General features: G+C 41.8%; 1 protein-coding gene across 1 annotated transcript; it reads left to right on the top strand.

Moving 5' to 3' along the window:
* The first annotated feature begins 3,318 nt into the window (after positions 1–3,318).
* On the top strand, positions 3,319–19,935 carry LOC124291906 (receptor-type tyrosine-protein phosphatase T-like). The gene is made up of 18 exons (XM_046728974.1): positions 3,319–3,547; positions 4,228–4,295; positions 4,852–5,084; positions 8,450–8,537; positions 9,166–9,227; positions 9,930–9,966; positions 10,661–10,758; positions 12,005–12,130; positions 12,770–12,903; positions 13,682–13,817; positions 14,393–14,539; positions 15,166–15,265; positions 15,842–15,915; positions 16,541–16,672; positions 17,808–17,939; positions 18,695–18,837; positions 19,573–19,708; positions 19,853–19,935. Exons 1-18 carry the CDS (start codon positions 3,420–3,422, stop codon positions 19,922–19,924), a joined length of 2,046 nt encoding a protein of 681 aa, XP_046584930.1. The 5' UTR covers positions 3,319–3,419; the 3' UTR covers positions 19,925–19,935.
* The last annotated feature ends 969 nt before the right edge of the window (positions 19,936–20,904 follow it).

Raw genomic sequence — 20,904 nt, 5'->3', positions numbered from 1 at the left:
ATAATTCAAGTGCTATGTCGAGTACGTTGCAGGGGCAGTCGTCTGTTACGAGGTCGAAGAAGAGGTCTGCTAGGACTGAGTTGGCGCCCTCTTAGAGTAAGAAGAAGACTTCTTCATCATCTACAACACAGAAAAGGGCATCTATAACTAGATCAGCCTCGATATCAACGCGACCTAGCAAGTCAACTCATCAGAGGTCGTTTAATGAAGAGATCATCCCGCCTCATGAAGCAGACGTGTTTGATGAGCCTCAGATACTTCTGCCTGAAGTACCTACTAGACCTACTAGACTGGCGAAGCAGTAGACCACCACGACTACACGATCGTCTCCTGCAACTACAACAGCTCTCAGGCTGTTTGACAACCAACCACCAAATTCTCAGCGTAGTGAAGTAGAAGCACTCAACACCTCAGCATTCGCGAACGCTTCGTCTACGCCACATCAGTTCCAGACAACGCAGAACTTTGATCCAGGCAACTTTATGAGGCAATTTACTACACAAATGATGGCCATGATGGAACGACGGTTTGATGAGGAAGCGAAGGCACGAGAGCACCTCACGTTGACAGGCAACGCTCGCAAACCCTCGGACCTGCGCGAATCTGATACGCCTCACAGATCTACATCTGGAGACAGCGTTCACGAATGTTCACTTTCACGAAGATCATCACAATCTGACGATTCAGTCATTATGGAAGAAGATGGAAGGTTCGCGAAGGCCCCTGACACTACAAGAGCTACGTCTGCGAACCCTCAACGTTCGAGAACGTCTAGGAAGCCTTCTCCGAGATGCAGCCGTTCCAGATCTAGATCCCACAGCCCTCACAGACGTTTGGAGGAATGTTCGCGAAGGCAAAGTTCACGAGAGAGAAGTTCGCGAAGGCAAGGTTCACGAAAGAGAAGTTTCGCGAAGGGATGGATCATGAGATAGAGGTTCACGAAAGCAAGGTTCGCGAAAGGAAGGTTTGCAGAAGGAGGGTTCACGAAGACATAGTTCAACTTACCAAGAACTATCTGATGAACACGGTGACTACGTCTTTGAAGAAGCGGAGGTCACATCTTGGATAGCTAGACTTAGAGTCTCCCGCCAAGGAATTGGATAAAGCTTACACATATAAGTTCTGGAAGGACGACTTCGACTCGGCGACTATTCCTCCAATTGAGCCAATATCCAAGGTGGCTTCGAATCTACGCACGGCTTTTGGAAAAGCTACGCGATTCCAGAATCAACATCTGCCATCATTTAATGTGATGAAATTCCCTTTACATCACATGGACCCCTTTATGAGAGCGCCGGACTTAGACGACAATATGAAATTGGTTAACGACTCTTGGAACAAGACTTACAAGATGGAGGATAAAAAGTTGGCCCAATTGATACCTCAACGAGGAGATCCTTCTTCAGATTAGCGTGATCCGGAGCAATCAATGGGGCATTAGTTCCAGAACCCCAGTTCGGAAGAAGATAGAATTATATTATCAGCTCTGCTAACTCAGAAGAAGGACCAATACTTCATATCGGACCATTTGGCCTCAACGTCGGCGGTCTCACCTTGATATGGAGACAGGGTCTACTGGCATCTTGTTCCTGGAGTGACAGATTTACCCAACCGCTACTTAGAGCTCCTTGGGTGGCGCCTACTATATTCGGAAGTGAGATAGATGAAGCAGCTAAGGAAGCTTCTCACGACTCTAGGGAAGTCATGATGATCAAGTCTATAGATTCTCTAGCCAACGTCATTCGCCATACTTCACAGAAGTACAGCAGCAAGTCTAAATATTCCGGTATCCAGAAGGCTGAGGAGAAGAAATACTCCAGCTTCAGAGGAGGGAGACAAGCTACAAGAAGCCATCAACTCGCTTCTAACCAAGAATGCGGTAGAAAGAATAGATCAACATCATCTCACACCAGGCTTCTACTCCCCAATTTTGTTAGTACCCAAGAGGATTTTAAAGGGAAATTCAAGCTGATTTACAACATGAGAAAATTCAACCAAGATTATATACTCAAACCAGACAGGTTCAGAATGATCCACCTATCTCAACTCAGACTACTCGCCCGTCCAGCAGATTACATGGCCAGCATAGACCTCCAGGATGCATATCTGCACATCCCCCCATACATCCAGAATCAAGAAAATATCTAAGATTCCTATTCAGAGGGCAGCACTTCCAATGGAACGTCCTACCGTTTGGAATATCGTTGGCTCCGTGGTTATTGACACGAATAATCAATCCTATCGTCGCCTACCTACATCATCGAGGTCTAACTCAGTGCTTTTCAACTGGACGATGGCATACAGGTTCATCAAAATGCCAATCAACTCACACAACTAGGATGGCTAGTGAACCTGATGAGGTCAGAGTTAGAACCAAAACAAGATCTTCAATTTCTGGGAATAAGATTTATCACAACACAGAATCGAATTGTGGTACCAGAAGATCGTTGGGTCAAGATACAAGCCATGATTCCTCAAGCAGTCATCACTCCGTTAACACTACGAACATTGCAATGTCTACTCGGTCTACTAACCTCAGCGCAGGACTTGACTCGCACAGGAAGATTACAACTACGACCGTTGCAACGATTCCTGGCAAAACATCGGCACAGCGTCGACCCTATCTCGCTACCAGACAACCTCAAAACGTACCTGCTTTGGTGGACTCACAGGTCGAATGTCTGCGGAGGGACCTATACACAAGAGCCGGCTTTCGACACACATCTTTACGTAGATGCATCGATACAAGGATGGGGTGCACATGTCAACAACCAAGTTGCATCAGGGAAGTGGGCAAAAACAGAACAGCATCTTCACATCAATCTGCTGGAAATGAAAGCTGTGATCAAAGCCATACAACTCTGGTCGAGCTCACTGATCAACAGAATGCTGATGGTCCTCCCAACCTCCCCGCTGAAAACACTTCGGATTTCACAGTAGATCCAGGTGCATGGGCTTAAAATCAGGAGAGTGACAAGTAAGGCTGGTCACATGACTGTTTGCGCGAGAAAAGGGAGGTAACTCGTGGGTGAGTGTACTTTTACGTCCGCTTTAGGGAACTTCAAAGGATTCAAGTGTTCCACTAACATTCCCATAGAAGAGGGAGATAAGCAAAGATCATGAGTCGGGATAAGTATAAAATATCAATTTTACTTAAACAATTACATCTTTGTTTGTTGTTGAACGCCGAACTCAGCAATATTCAAGCTATATGACGGCGGTCTGAACCAGACAATCTAGTGTTCACCATCATTAGAATCAATCTATGCAATTGGGATCCCATGACATGTGTCAACCAAGTCAGCGAGTCTTGCCACACGATCCCGTTAGTCGCCTGTTACGACAAGCATGGGTTACTGAAGATCAATTCTAACCCGGATCTTCACTGGTACACAGATAAAGGAAGACATGTCTTGTCCATGTCGTCTTTTGATTATTGTTGTTTCCCTCTAGAAAACACCGCAGCTGTAGCTGCAGCAGCTGGAGGAGCAGTTGCAGCTGTCTTGGTCGTCGCTGTCCTTGTGGTAGTCATCATCTTATGGAGACGGTACATACACGTAGTATATGGAATGTCGGCCGTTCCCATTGTCGGGAATACACCTTCGTGTTAGTGAGGGGACAGGTGGTTAATCAATGTAATAATAACTGATGGAAGATTGGGGGATGATGGGTGGGTGATGGATGGGTGATGGATGATGATTGGTGGATGTTGAATGGATGCTTAATGGATTATAGATGGGTGATTGGTGGATGCTTGGTGGCTGATGATTGGTGAATGATTTGTTAATTCAAGATGGGTGATTGGTGGATGATTGATTAATTATAGATGTGTGGTTGATTTCTGATTGATGATGATAAATTTCGATTTAAAACATCAAAACGGAGAAAATCAAAGATTCCAGATTCTCATCTAGAAGAAGTCATTATATATAAAGTATAGCCCGTGTTTTATTCTGTATTGTCCTCTTTAATTAAAATGCTTTAGTTTAACTCGCTAGTTTTATATGCATATCTGTGATTCTCTAGTATTTTTACTGTCCATCGTCGACAGGTTTTAATCTTCAAAATGTTTTCACTTTTTATTGTATAAATTGTTTTCGTCACGATATGACTGAGATATTGCCAGTGTGACGTTAAACATTAACTCACTCACTCATTATATATACATATAGATATTCATTGTGTCATTATATGAAATTATTCATTGCTAAAACTGCGTGTTTCTAGGCGAGGACAGAAGCACGACAGGCCCGTGCTGCCCCTAGAACGTCTGGTTGACATGAAAGACATTGAAGGTAACAGATGGAATAGGTGCCACAACAACCCGTGTTAACTGGACAGTGGCGATTCTCATGTATCACAATAACCAAAAGGTTAAACAGTTTTTATTCGTGATTATGCATTGTATTGGGGTCTAAACGTATCTCGATTAATACCGAATACCTGCTTTCAGTACAATCTTGCTGCTGTTTTGCCCTTTACGACAATGGAGTCTATATGAAGTTATTCTCTTGCATGTTTTACATGTTTCACATTTTCTAAACGTATGTGTACTACTCTAAGGGAACACCGTATTTCCTCCAAAAATCGCCCGGTGCTTATTTTTTCAACGGCGCTTATTTTGTTTCACTGCTTTACCCCGGGCGCTTATTAGAGGAGATATGGTATACGTGTTTCAACATTGAGTATACATATTGATGATGGTTTGGTTATAACGTTTCTACATATGTCTGTGTAGCACTATACATATAAGGAAAAGGTTTGCCATGATATCAGCTGTCTATGTGGAAGAGGGTCCTGCTCTATATGTTTTGTGATGCGTTGTCGTGTTTATACCTTGTGATTATACAGGTAAGTATGATATGGGGAGGGCCAGTGCCGAACCACCATCGGTGTATGAAGCTGTGGCTGAGGCTGAGACTGAGGACGAGGATGCCATGTACTCCGATGAGGCTGACGTGGACGTAGACAACGAGGCTGACGCCACCTACTACAACTGGGTACCACCACACATGCCGCTGGATAAACTGCAACAGTGTATACATGAGAAGCGGAAGAAAGCTTCTTTTGAAACAGAATTTAAGGTGCGCATAATATACATTATAAGTTGTTCACTGGTCTCGACGGGGACATGGGTTGATGTATCCTCGATGTTTGTTTATGTTCCCAGAGCCCGAAGGGACCAGTGAACAACGTAGGGCCTATTTATCTTACCGAACACCTAAATGTTAATTCTGAATTGTTTGAAGCACGGGTACAAATCTTTTTGTAGCCATCGCTAGACTTTGCTGACAAGGATGGTTGGTTTTATAGTTTTAGGGCGACGTGGGCCAATAAGAGGCCTATTTGCGCCCAACACATTGACTTGATTTAATAAACAATCATACGTAATTTCATTGCCAAAAGGAATCGTTTAGCTAAGATAAAAGAAACGACAACACTATTAATTTGGATAGATGTATACATATATGGAATAACCTCTGCTTCATGTTACGGATTAAAAACCTTAAGTAATCACTTCCATTACTGAAACATGAAATACTCAATATATAACAAGTTTTATGGATAACAACTTCTTTATTTTCGTGAGTGCGACGTTTCGATACAGATTCTTGTACCGTTGTCAAGCAAGAGTGATACATGAAGTGTAGGAGCTGCATATATATACTGTATATAACAATGAAACAACATAATAGACAAAGGAAACAACATAATTGCCATGATTGGCTAAGCAGTAAGCAGGAATAGACACTACCTTCTCAGCGTCCTCCAGCCTCAACAGCCTCCTCCATGCCAACGGAAGAAAACAACCCACCGTCAACAACAACAACCCGAAATGTGTTATTTACAAAATAGACTGTGATTGTGGACAATGCTACATAGGTGAAACATCCCGACCCATCAACACCCGAGTCAAAGAACATCGCACCTCTGTTGCTAATTCCGACACCAAATCAGCTATCTCTGACCACATCAAAGCCAACCCCAATCATCAAATAGAGTGGTCCGACATCACCATTCTCGCCAACAACCAAACGGACTTCACTAAACGCAAGCTCACAGAAGCCATTCACATCAAACGCCACAAGCCTACCATCAACCGTGACCAAGGATACTTCATTCCATCTGCTTATGATCCACTCCTCCACCAAGCCCAGTCTATTGTATAAACATCGCATCCATTGTATAAACATCTCATTGTAACTACATCTCTGGCTTCCATTCACTATCCTTTATGTACTTACTGGCTTCTTCAGCTTACTGCTTAGCCAATCATGGCAATTATGTTGTTTCCTTTGTCTATTATGTTGTTTCATTGTTATATACAGTATATATATGCAGCTCCTACACTTCATGTATCACTCTTGCTTGACAACGGTACAAGAATCTGTATCGAAACGTCGCACTCACGAAAATAAAGAAGTTGTTATCCATAAAACTTGTTATATATTGTACGTCTCAACTTCTAAAATGCCACTCAAACAAGTCATGAAATACTCATTCAATAAAAAAGCAGTAGGTTCAGATGACAGAGTGTTAAAATGATTTAAAACCACAGAACTAAATCTGTCTAAGCCATTCGAGAGCCTGTCTAGATTACATCATATTTTCCAGATGAAGAGACAAAATCTAAAACTGCCCGTTGCACAGACCCATACATGATATTGGGGCCCAAAACTGTTTCTAATGAGAATACATCATCAACCTCAAGTACCGCACTTCTGAGATTTTGTCTTATGTTGTTATGCCCAGGGCATGTAATTAGATAATGTTCGATGTTTTCAGGCGTCTCCAAATTGCAATGGCCACCGTCTTATCTATAATGCTGACAAGGAAAACAGATTTAGAGTTATCTCCCTTCCATCGATTTGCATTCGCAAAACATCGATAATTTCCGTACATCATACGTGATTCAATGTTATTAGAGATTAAGAATTACTACCACGAAGTACCAAATGAGTTGCAATTGACAGCGGGGTACATTGACATGTTACTCGCTTGTAAGCGGGGTACACTGAAAATAACAGAAGAGCGCTCAGCCAATCAGAAAGCGACATTTATGTGCGAGGTAAGATAAAGTCTCACACACGTGCACTGACTACACTATATAAATGCAGTGTGGTTGAACTCACCGTTAAACTCATATCATTCCCCTTTTAATTTTACTACACATTACTGTTTCTAGAGGACTATAGCCTTAGGCTAGTATTAATTTATCCTAAGTGATCTCATGAAAATTATTTGTTTTAATATTGATGTGATTTGGTTTTTACTTAAACTGTTTTACTGTCTTTTGTTGACAGGCATTTAGTAATAACTAACTTGCCTCATCGTGAAAAAAAAACAAACTCACTCACTCCTACACATTCCTACTCGCAGCGTCCGTCTGTGCGCCACAGAATAGAGAAAATGTTATTTCTGATAGCCAGTGACCTACGTTATATTTACACTTTCTCAGTAACGTACATATTCTTGTATTTGTGGAGCTGAGTTCCATCCGCGATTCGATCACACTCTGTCAGAGTCAGGCAGAGTCTCATCACAAGCACTCAAAGTAAGCCATCTAACCCACTGAGCCATCGCGGCTTCCACAGATGTGGAAGTCTGACAACCGGTAGTCTTCACCATGTACTTTGTGTGTGTAGACCTCCGATATAAATTGGCACGGCTCACTAGACCGAACGAAAGCTATGATCACACAATACCATTCATGGAGTGGTCAACTGTAACATATGGTATATTTGGGCACTTTACCAGTTAAAGTACAGGTCCTAGTAGGCTACTCGATGAGGTTCCTGACTTCAAGAGTGTGGGTTCGAATCCCGAATATGACTCAACTCCAAAAGCACTAAAATCTGTACTTTACTGAGAAACTGTAATCCCCAAAATACAATATGTTACATTATAGTACTTTTTTAAATGGCACTGTGTATTCGCTGATGACTGGTATTCAACACCTGACCCCTGTTGTGTGTGTGTTATAATGCAAATATTTCACTAATATTTCACACAAAAATATAATAACTATGATATGAAATTTATATGAATTTACAAAAGTACCTATGTTGTGATTTTCCGTACACAAACGAGAGTAACTCACTCAGGTTGTAAAATACATGCCGCCAGACATGGACATACTGTAGACAATAGATAACGCCGACTTGCTTGTGAGATTATCATTACGTGGTCAGCGTGTCAATCAGGAAGTGACATGCAGCCGGTAACTGCAGGGCAAACCGTTATCTATTGTCTACAGTATGTCCATGTCTGGCGGCATGTATTTTACAACCTGAGTGAGTTACTCTCGTTTGTGTACGGAAAACCATAACATAGGAACTTTTGTAAATTCATATAAATTTCATATCATAGTTATTATATTTGTGTGTGAAATATTAGTGAAATATTTGCACTATAAATATTTGCACTATAACATGTGTACATTGCCAAGGCTATCCCATATGGTGTAAGACGGCCACACAAGGTTGGGAAAAGACCCGAGAACAAGAAGAAGAACCGGTTTATTCATTTATATCCGTGTAAGTATAGCAAGTGTTATATTCTCATGGTAAATAGATGTACATGTAACAGTCTAATAGACAAAACATTCCTTTCACGATCAGTTGGTCTAGCTTGGGCTGCTGGTGGTCTCTAGCCCGTATTTTGATAGCGTTAACTGGTAAATGATGATAACGATTTGCTATTCAATGTGGTTGATTCTATTCTATGAAATATTATCTTTGTTACAGGAATTTATCTATATAACTGTTCTCGTCAGTATTTGACTGAAATACTGCCGATGCGACGGTAATCTTCACTCACTTACTTGACTAGTCTGTCATACAGACCCTGAAACAAATATATCCAAGAAAGCCCATGCAAGTCTAGAATATGTGGCAAATCTAGATTTCCACAGTTCAATGAAGAGAGTCTCAGAACTCCTTTTTATTACACATTATTCTTTTATTATGAACTTTTTTCCCCTGTACATTATGTTCATTGCATAAACTAGCTGTTAGTATGTGACTTGACTGACTGATCGATATACTCTCTCTCTCTCTCACACACATACACACGCACGCACGCTCACTCACAGAAAAAGACATCATCAAAAGGACAAACAATGCTGACTTTAATTCACACATTGTCGTGATTATCGTTTTCTAGATGATGACACACGGGTGGTGTTAACCGGTGACGAGCATTACATTAATGCCAATTATATCACGGTAAGACTCATTGTGAATCATCATGTCTACATTATTTCATATGATCTTAGCTCTTGTGTGAGTTGCAGTTGCAATAATTCTACGTGTACATATTATTGTTAAACATCATTCAATATGTTCTGGTCCAATTCGCCCTCAGACTATACCCCACCTTCATTATCGACAAACATGATTGGTGATAGAGAAATATAAGAATGCATTCAATATGTTCTGGTCCAATTCGCCCTCAGACTATACCCCACCTTCATTATCGACAAACATGATTGGTGATAGAGAAATATAAGAATGCATTCAATATGTTCTGGTCCAATTCGCCCTCAGACTATACCCCACCTTCATTATCGACAAACATGATTGGTGATAGAGAAATATAAGAATGCATTCAATATGTTCTGGTCCAATTCGCCCTCAGACTATACCCCACCTTCATTATCGACAAACATGATTGGTGATAGAGAAATATAAGAATGCATTCAATATGTTCTGGTCCAATTCGCCCTCAGACTACCCCACCTTCATTATCGACAAACATGATTGGTGATAGAGAAATATAAGAATGCATTCAATATGTTCCAATTTTAAAAAAATCATTTAAGCGTCAAGGAGAACTTCAGATGAATTTGAACCTGTATTGTGTAATAATTAGAAAAGATCAAATATAATATGAAAGCAATGAACATTGTCTCCAACATATTTTTACAGGGACATAATGGGACGCCGAAGTACATAGCAACTCAAGGTATGTAACCCCACAGGTGTGTTTAACCATAGCAACACAAAGTATGTAATCATCACAGCTGTATGTAACCATAGCAACACAAAATATGTAACCATCACAGGTGTATGTAACCATCACAGATGTATGTAACCATAGCAACACAATGTATGTAACCATCACAGGTGTGTGTAACCACAGCGACACAAAGTATGTAACCATCACATGTGTATGTAACCATCACGGGTCTATGTAACCGTAACAAAAGATGTTTGTAACCATCGTAGGTGTGTGTAACCATAACAGCACAAAGTATGTAACCATCACAGGTGTATGTAACCATAGCAACACAAAGTATGTAGCCTTCACAGGCGTGTGTAGCCAAAGCAAAACGATGTATGTAACCATAGCAGCCCAAAATACTTTGCCAATTGAAACTTATCCTACAGGTCACAGTGGGGTAGCCTAGTGGTTAAAGCGTTCGCTCGTCACGCCGAAGACCCGGGTTCGATTCCCCACATGGGGATAATGTATGAAGCCCATTTCTGGTGTTCCCAGCCATGATATTGCATGCTGCAATATTGCTAAAAGCGGCTTAGAACTAAACTCACTCACTCACACTCACTCATCCGACAGATTACTAAATCTAAAAAATTAGTAAATAATATTGAGACTGGTTATTTGTTGGCGTTTAGCTATATATTGTATATAAACACAGGGCCGCGGCCGGTGACGGTGGCGGATTTCTGGCGAACTGTGTGGCAGGAGAAGGTGGAGCAGATAGTGATGCTGACGAGGCTGATGGAGAAGAATAAGGTAGGCTGGGTTGTCTGGTACAGACCAGTGAAGATCCGGGTTAGAATTGATCTTGAGCAACCCATGCTTGTCATAAGAAGCGACTAACGGGATTCGGTGGTCAGGCTCGCTGACTTGGTTGACACATGTCATTGTATCCCAATAGCGAAGATTGACGCTAAAGATGGTGATCACTGGATTGTCTGGTTCATGCCGCCGCCATATAACTTGAATACTGCTGAGTGTGGCGTTAAACAACAAACAAATCAATCCGTAGTGTGTAAGTTGTTATTTAACTGATATGCAGGATATACTCATTAGTTGAAATAAGGGAACGGGCCATTAAGAAAAGGGGAACATCTCTTTGTGTGCTTGCTTACGTCAAAAGATTTAAAGTATTTATACCTGATCGGGTGGTAAACTGACTAAATAAGTATTCTGTATGTCTGTGTCAGTATAGCCGTGAAACTCCAGATTGATCTTCAGTGACACATGCTTGTCGTAAGAGGCGACTAACGGGATCGGATTGTCAGGCTCGCTGAGTTGTTCACTGTTGACTGGTTGATGCGAGTCATCGTATCCCAATTGCGTAGATCGAATCCGGTGATGTCAGTCACTGGATTGTCTGATCCAGACTCGATTATTTACGGGCCGCCGCCATCTAGCTGGAATATTGCTGAGTGCGGCGTGGATTATATTTGCCACGTGCGTCGTACGATAAAGTTGTCTACGATTTTTAGGCATCGTGGGTGACCGCGGGCTTCGCATTTTGTGTTCTCATTGTTTACGGGCTTCGTGCGATTTCCTTGTGAACGGGCCGAGGTAAACCTGATTCGCTGTTTGACAAAATTGTAGAGGATACGGCGCCCGTAGAACCGTGCGATGATTGGACGGCTGCCGTCGCACTGCGACCGCACGGAAATGGAGTTGCGGGCGGTTTACGGGCGCCGTAGACCCATCGCAGGCCAAATGTGAGCCAGGCAAACAAACAAAACCTGTGTCAGTATCCGAAAGTAACCCTGTTCATACAATTGGATTGGTTGATTGTGCAGTTATCACCAGTTTGTTTTTACGTCACCCGGACAACATTGCTGACGTCATTCAAATCTTATTCTAATGAATGGAACAATGTGACGATGAAACGATGTCATACCTGAAAGTAGTTGGCGACATTCGTCAATTGCTGGCTGCTAAGACGACAGGACAATCTTAGTTACAATCAATCCTAGGCGTATGAACAATATTCTCTATTTGCGTGTTTCATTAGAAAAAATGTGAACATTACTGGCCCGACGTGAACCAACATCAGACTTATGGAAATGTCAAGGTCACTAACAAGGCTGTGGTATCTAGAGCGGATTACACGATCTCGACCTTCCTGGTAACACAGGCTGTAAGTAAACTGGAGTGAGTGAGTGAGTGAGATTTTACGCCCCTTTGAGCAATATTCCAGCAATATCACGGCGGGGGACACCAGAAATTGGCTTCACACATTGTACCCATGTTTGGAATCGAACCCAGGTCTTCGGTGTGACGAGCGAACGCTTTAACCACTATATATTGTATATGATTACATCATCATTAAGAAAAGTAAAATTCGTGTTTTTCAATATTAATGGCAGCGTTCGTCCAAGTTTGACGATGAATAATCGTTCAGAGGTTTCAGCTCGAAACTGATCTAGAAGCACAGATAGGAGTCATCATTTCATTTTATTTAGAAATAAGAAAGTTAAACGATCGTAAATATGGGACAGTGTTAACACAAATTCCTCATAAGGGCGTCTCTCATAGGTTTGATGGGCAGCCCGTTTCCTGAAGTATACTAATCATGTTGTATAAAAATATATGACAATCATTTGTTGATGTTTCCTTACAGTCTTTGAAGAAAAACAGAAATTATGTTTTTAACGAAAATTAAGGTAGATTTTGGATATGTAAGTGCAAACATTACAAAGAGCTGTGCACCCCCACCTTTTGGTATATAACTTGATTCTGGTGTCAATTGCTATGAAAGAGTGCATGTTCTATATAGACTGACGAGAGGACTGTGACTCACTACCACTTCACATCTTGGCCTGACCACGGAGTCCCTTCACCTCCTGCCCTCGTCAACTTCTGGAGACTGGTTAAACTACAGGACAAGGGACCCATGGTGGTGCACTGCAGGTAACTGGCTTGTATAGGTCAAGACATTTACTCTTGTCTGAAACAATGTCTGTTGTTTAAGGCCACACTCATCAACATTCCAGCTATATGGCGACGGTCTGTAAATAATTCAGTCTGGACCAGACATTCCAGTGATCAACATCATGAGCATCGATCTACGTAATTGGGATATGATAACATGTGTCAACCGGGTCAGCGAGCTTGACCACCCGATCTCGTTAGTCGCCTCTTATGACTAGCATGGGGGAGCACCTGTAGAATACAGTACCACAATTTCACGTGCAGACGCTCTCTGTTGTAGGTCACATGTCACTAAGACAAGCATGACGGTTGACTTATTCAATGTAAATGCGCATAGAGACGACATAACAGAACATTGACATGTGCTTAGGCAAAACCAGCAACAGTATGACGTCACAGAGCATTGGTTTTGGTAACAAATGGTCACAAATTACGTCAGAAGGTATTGTGATGTAATTTGTAAAGTTTGTGTGCTGCATTCTTAATAGACTAGTGGTTTCTGACTCGTCAGAGAGATGAACCCCAACCGGAGGTATAACAAGCCACAACCTATATCTTTATCATGGTACATATCTACCCTTTATGAAAAGTAAGGTTGTGGTCGCACAAAATAGGTATGGCACATGGTAACCAACATTTGTAAACATTATACATGACACCCGTGGTGACATGGGAATAGACTTGGCAAGTTCGATACATAGACACCCTAGTATTCAATACAGGTCATCATGTGTTGAAGTCCGTGTTGTATTACCAGCGCTGGTGTAGGTCGGACAGGAGCCTTCATTGCCCTGGACTACCTGGTGGATGAGGCTGAGACTGACCACAACGTCAACGTCTTCATGTGTGTCAGCAAGATGAGGCATAACAGGATGAACATGGTCCAGACACTGGTAGGTGATGAAGAGGGTGGGCTGGTGAGTGAGTAGATGGGTGGTGAATAACAGGATGGGTGAATTAGTGAGTGGGAGGGTGAATACTAGTAGATGGTTGAGTGAATTGATACGTGGACCGGGGGGTGAGTGAGTGGATAAATGAGTGAGTGAGTAGCTGGGTAAATTTAAATAAGTGCGTGAGTGGACAAATGTGTGAATGGATAAATGGATGAGGGAATGCGTATATTTATGTTATCTTCCACGTGACGAGTTAAAAGCTATTATGGCGAATACGTGAGTGAGTTGCAAGTTGCGCCCTTTTTTACCATTTTGGACATTAGTTCACTGTTGTCGCGAGTGTCAGGTTTTTCAATGTAAAGTGACGTGCTGTGGAGACAGACCCCAGAACATTATCAAGTGCAAATCTGGATAAGCACCCACAATCAGCGGATCCTGACACGTCAAAGAGACATAAACCTGCAAATCGACTTTAATCAGTTAGTATAATTCATAAATAGGCATGACATTATTGATACACATGACAAGAGAGTCGCTTTCACCCTAACTGAAAGAGTATTACCATACTTCCCCAGAAACAGTATGAGTTCGTCCACGACGTTGTCCTGGAGGCCATCAACAGTCGTGGGACACGGTACACGTCGTCGGAGTTTCATCAAACATTTGGTTCAGAGAACACGTTCTCCCCCCAGCAGGAAGCTGTACTCAGGAAACAGTTCCAGGTAGATCTCACTCCATAGCTTTTGGTTCTTAGCAATATCAATGTGACAAAACTCCAGTGCATATACTTCTATTCTGACGTGTCAGAGTGCCACGATTAGCAGAGCTGCGTCCCTTGATTCTGTTAGTTTTCATTGAAATGGGATAAATTGTAGCTTGAAACAATCATATTGTATCTGAGGATTCATAAAGTACTGTTCAATTACCAAGTCTTCTGTAAACATCAAATGGGCTCCAGAAAACAAGACAAAGGCTGTATATATAAGCTTATTGTTGAGCGTGGCGAAAAAGAACAACAAAATATCATTTAATATGTTAGTGACACAAGATGATTGTTGTTCCTCCTTGAAATTATTACTGAAATCACGGACTTGTTTAGCGATGCTGAAAATAGAAGGGACACTGGCATTTGGTAACTGAGTGTACCCCAAAGCTTTTTGAGAAAGTGGGGGTGGGGTGGTGGGGTTGCACACTACATTTTCACGAGTTTCAATGGTCATTTAATAACATTAATTCAACTTTCAGGACAAAAGAGGGTGTGCGCACCCCTGCACCCCCTCAGGATCCGCCTATGTACCCTATTCATGTCCCAATCATCTATCATTTTACACAAATATCATATTTTCAGTTGCTCCGAGAACTAGCATCTCCGCTGCCAGAACATGAGACATCGCATGCCCTGGTGCCAGAGAATTCAGCCAAAAACAGGAGTCGAGATATCCTCCCTGGTATTTCCTTTGTGTTGAGTTCCCACTCCTTTATTTGCTTTGATCTTGGAGGCACGGGTTACACCATTCGTCTCAGAGTGCCACGATTGACAGAGTTGCGTCTCTTAGAAAGAAACTGACATCGGAAGTTCAAATCCCATATTCTCCCTGATATTGTTTCTAGGTCTGTCAACTACATGTCCGTGCACCAAAGCGATAAATGTCAAATTTCATTTTGTATCAGTGAGTGAATGAGTGAGTTTTACGCTGGTTTTAGCAATATTCCAGCAATATCACGGCGGTGGATACCAGAAATAGGCTTCATGCATTGTACCCATGTGGGGAATCGAACCCGGGGCTTCCACGCGAACGCTTTAACCACTAGACTACACCATCGTCCCCTAGAAACAAGGGCAAACTCAAAAACATTCAACTAGCTTTCACGCTGTGGCTTTACTCTGACAAGATGGGAATGTCAATATTAAACATGCAATAGCATATTCTCAGGGGATCATAATTCAAGTCTGAAATGATGTGTAAATATATTATACCAAAGATCCAACGTGTTTTGGAAGCAGGTCCCATGTGTTATTATAGGAAACAAGTCAAGGGCCTTTCTGTGCACACCGGTCAAGAAGCGGAATGACTATATCAATGCCGTGATTGTCCCAGTGAGTATACAAATCCATCACTGTCACCCGTTCACTACATAAGTATACTAAATTGCAATCATTATTGTCCTTCACAAACACGAAGCCCCTAGTGAAATGCTGTGTAGTAAGTCGTGATTTTTCTGAAGTCGTTTATTGCGGAAGTCGCTGTTGCTATGGAAAGTTTCCGCTTGTAAAAGACAAGTATATATACAACAAGTCTGTCTCACAATCCTTGAACCACATTATTTCCCTATCCGCCCAGCCCTCCCTGCCATGCTGAAACCCTACATGAAGCAAGACCCCCATCAATCTTCCATCTCACTCCGGCTCCTTTTCAATTTAAAAGGAATTATTTGTTTCTATCAAAACTACATGTATATACATTTACACTCTAATCGTTAGTCTAATACAGAACCAGCGCCTTGTTATAAGAGACCGATTCCGCTGGCTCATATGTGTCTTATACTGCTCAAAATATGTTAAGCACCACACGATTCCTTCATATTAGGGTAGTTGATCTGTTGTAGGTATGGATGTAGAAATATGAAAGCATGAAGTGATCCTTAAGAATATTTTGGTAGAATACATGTACATTGTGTGAATATCTCTGCCTCCTCCATATTAAACAAGGGATCACTTGCAGCTGTTCCAGTGCTTCTCCCAACCGTCCACCATGATAGTCACCCAGACCCCTCTCCCAGACACTGTAGTCGACTTTTGGAGACTGGTGTACGACCATCACCTCTTCACCATTGTCTGTCTGGATGACTTCCAGGTAAGACGGCATTGTGTGGGTGTGTTCCATTGTTGTTGAACAAGGCTATAAGTATTATTCCACAGTTTCTTTATGGATAGACAACTTCTATATTGCAATGGATGCGACAATTCAGTGTAGATGCTTGCAACGAAGAAGTTGTCAATCCATCAAAAATTGTCCATGTTTAGGGACAAAATTATTAAATGAAAAGCAGAGCAAGATCAGTTTGTCCAGATCAATAGATATAAAATATGTTGATTTTTCTATCACAAAGGATGACTATTTCAAAATTTCATTCAAAAAGGATCTATTTAACAATGCTAGGTTTCATGTAGTCGTTGACTGGTTTGAAAAAGAAATAGAATTATTTGAAAAAAATGGATTCATATGTTTTCCTTCTGAGAGGGTACGTTAAGTCAAAACATTCTAAGTAAATTTAGGCATACAACAACTTTTACCTGTAGATTAATGTATATATTTTAATTCATTTGTCTACAAACGCTAACATCTGACAGGATGGTGTAAATCCGGCGAGGGTCCATGTCGGAAACAAGTCCTCACAGTCCTTAGTGTGATGATCGATCTTTAGTTGCTGGCGATCTATTGCCTGTTCCTATAATGTTTCGTGGACAGACATAAATATTGTTTTATGGTTACATCCAGGTTTCAAGTGTAAATATGTGACAATTTAGTAATTGTACCCTCCTTTGCCGTCCTATTTATATCGTTTAAGTTTGTTTGTTTAATATATGCCGTTCATATATGGCTGATATGTCTTTAAATCTTAAATCACTTGGCAGGCCGTAGAGTAGCCTAGCTCCAAGGCTGTACTGAATGCTAAGCCCATGGATGTATAGTAATTCTATTCTTTAGAGGCAAGTCTGAAAGAACAGGAAGGACGCAAGACTGTTATTTATGTTTTTAAAATTTTTTTAGTTTAAAATATATTAGTCTATAGCCATCGAAGAAGCGCCTTCTTAATTTCTGCAATCATAATGATCCAGGCCACTTGGAGACCGAATAGTGTTAATTCAAGCTCGAAATGCTTTAGCACCAACCCCTCCCTAAACTGGTTCAAATATGTTAATATTTTGTAAACATATCGTTTTATATTTGACCTTGCTGTGATTGCACCCCTACTATGTTGCTGTAGGAGACGGAGGGTGTGTATCCTGCAGAGGCCAAAGGATTAAAAACAGGGCCATTCAGCATTACTCACGTGGACAGTAGTTCACACAGGGAGGACTATAGAGAGAGACACATGAGCTTAATCCACAACAAAGAGGTTGGTAACAGAGTATAAAACAGATCACTGTACCTTTTGTGTAAATTGTGAGTTGCGGGTGCTTCCCGAACGACATGTCTACGCTTTACGCGAACACCTGGGGTCTTCACTGATTTTCAGTGAAAACTTTCAATAATTCCCCACCCTGTTTTTCCTTTCGTGCCTAATGGAGTCTGCTCCAGCGGATAATCGAGACTTGTTAGTTTCTGGCATTGATGTTTTATATTCACAAATACGAATACGATAAAAAACGAATTATGATCCTCCGAGAATATAATTTCGCATGTTCAATACTGACATTCCCATCTTGTCAGAGTAAAGCTACAGTGTGATACCTAGTTGAATGTTGTTGGGTTTCCCATTGGTTCTTAGGGGGCGGTGGGTAGCCTAGTGGTTAAAGCGTTCGCTAGTCACGTCGAAGCCCCGGGTTTGTTTCCCCACATGGGTACAATGTCTGAAACCCATTTCTGATGTGATATATTGCTGGAACATTTCTCAAAGCTGCGTAAAACCACACTCACTCACTTACTTACTATTGTTTCGTCAACTTCCAACTGCCAATGTGTTTGCATTTCCTCAGCAATGTGTTTCAGGACCGTAAGCAACCAGTCACCGTATTCAGTCTGTGTTTCAGGACAGTAAGCGACCAGTCACCGTATTCAGTCTGTGTTTCAGGACCGTAAGCAACCAGTCACCGTATTCAGTCTGTTTCAGGGCCGTAAGCAACCAGTCACCGTATTCAGTCTGTGTTTCAGGACCTTAAGCAACCAGTCACCGTATTCAGTCTGTGTTCAATGGACACAATGTCAAATGCTGCCTCACTTCTGGAACTGGTCAACAAGACAGACACGATCATCAGTTCATCTGACCACAAGCCGGTACTGCTTGTGCACTGCCGGTGTGTTCAACAAATGGCTTCAATTACATCAGCTGTTGATAACATGAAATGTGGTCATCACTTTGAAGAATATTTCACTTTTATAGGGTTGTGTATTACGTTTGTGTGTTTATTAAATGACCATTGAAACTCTCGTGAAAATGAAGTATGCAACCCCACCCCCCTCCTCTCTCTCTCAACCCCTATCTCCAGAGTGTGCACCCCCCTTTCTCAAACAGCGCGTTTGTGTGTGTATGTGCGCGCGCGCATGTGTATGCGTGTGTGCTTGCACTGCCACACTGAGATGCCATGCTGCCGATTAATGTGGGCGCCGCAGGGCTGGTAACATTAGGCTTAAGGTAGCGTCCCAGATGAGTGTATGCACCCCTCATAAACCGACGTACAGGTGTCTACTGTAAGTGGGAAACATGAGATACTAGTGGCATATGCTAGGAGAGAGAGGGCGACATCTAAGAGACTAAGATATATAATCTCAGAGATTAAGAATTCAAGTCCAACTGGACAAGTCTAACTGACGATGTGTAAAGTAATATTACGTTTATCTATATTTTTGGACTGACGGTTTCTGAAAATCCTGTCGCGGTTGTACAAAGCTATAAGCGCTAAAGTGTTCGTAACTACCATACTTCAACATAGCCTTACGACAGTCTTAGCGCTAAGGAAATTATGTAAAACGGCACCCTGGTACGCAGTGATATGTTACAGTGTAATAACGTGCCGTTTTTTGTGAACCAGTGACGGCGCGAGCGCGAGCGGCGTCTTCTGCAGTGTCCTCAACATCATCAGCAGACTGAGGCTGGACGGGGACGTGGACATCTTCCTCATCATCAGGGAACTACAGCGTGTTAGACCTCAGTTCATACAATCATTCGTGAGTCATATGATTCCTACGATTTGATAAAGAGCTACATGTACATAAAGGTTGTACATGTCACAGTCACTTAACAAGGTTTACTAACACAATTAACTTCTTGTTGAAATATTTGTTGTTTCAAACAGTAATATTGGTTTTCAGGACGATTTCAAGCTATGCTATGAAGTGGTGAAGGAATATCAGCGTGCGTGCAATATCTACGAGAATTTGTGACCAGAAACGTCTTGAAAAGCATCCCCGATGGCAGTTGACAAATCTAAAAATGTTGACAACATCACTGAGTCCATTCATCAGCTGATTTAAGTTCCTGTCTGTTTCTTGTTTAACGCCGCATGTCCCAGCGCCAGTCTGCAAACAATCGAGTTTGGACCAGACAATTCAGTGATCAACAGCATGAACATCGATCTACGCAATTGGGAACCGATGACATGTGTCAACCAAGTCAGCGAGCCTGACCACCCGATCCCGTTAGTCGTCTCTTACGACAAGCATTGGTTGCTGAAGACCAATTCTAACCCGGATCTTCACGGGTAGTTTACATTCCTATCAGCGGTATGAACTATATGTAACGCAAACATTCCATGAACGCAATAAATATTCAAATACAACCCTTTGCCATGTGACCTTAAAGGACAATTTTAGCAGCTTGACTATGAAAGAAGAAAGAAAATGCAGATGTTTTTCAGGCGAAAAGGTTTAGCGTTCACATTTCGCATGCGTTTGTTCATTACGTCAGTATATTCATACATGGGGCAATGTAACGCAACACTTAATTTAATTCCCATATAGCCATTTTTGTTCAAATAAAAATTATGTTTGTTTGTATGAATATTTTGACCCATACATTCTAGATATGCACGTGCCACGAACAAAGGCGAGCATCACGTGCAATAAGTGTGCCGTCATTAAGCAAATATTAGATTTCAGCACACTGTTCTAACAGTTCCATAACTGGGAAAATCAATTCATTTCGTTGTCGATAAGCAAATATGTGGGCTCCCCAACTGACAACTGCTGAAAGACGGCAAGTTATTGGTATGCAACATGCTAGAAAGTCATTGGACTAATGATGGACTATCAGCCGATTGGCCAGAAAACATCAGCACACTAATGACGTTAAGGACCGCCATGGTTCGGGTTGACCACGAGTGATAACTCCTAGGGAGGATACAAGCCTTGTCAGAAGCACAAGA

The sequence above is a fragment of the Haliotis rubra genome, unplaced genomic scaffold, assembly GCF_003918875.1.
Source record: "Haliotis rubra isolate DU_JTF1 unplaced genomic scaffold, ASM391887v1 Scf501, whole genome shotgun sequence".
Taxonomy (NCBI): Eukaryota; Metazoa; Mollusca; class Gastropoda; order Lepetellida; family Haliotidae; genus Haliotis; species Haliotis rubra.
The sequence above is the reverse complement of the archived record's forward strand: the minus strand, read 5'-3'. Positions and strand labels throughout refer to the sequence as shown.

Coding starts and splice junctions, on each gene's coding strand:
- LOC124291906 (XM_046728974.1), top strand. CDS start 3,420: ATGTCGTCTTTTGATTATTGTTGTTTCCCTCTAGAAAACACCGCAGCT. Junction 9,967..10,660: donor GAAGTACATAGCAACTCAAG/GTATGTAACCCC, acceptor ATATAAACACAG/GGCCGCGGCCGGTGACGGTG. Junction 15,916..16,540: donor TCAATGCCGTGATTGTCCCA/GTGAGTATACAA, acceptor GATCACTTGCAG/CTGTTCCAGTGCTTCTCCCA.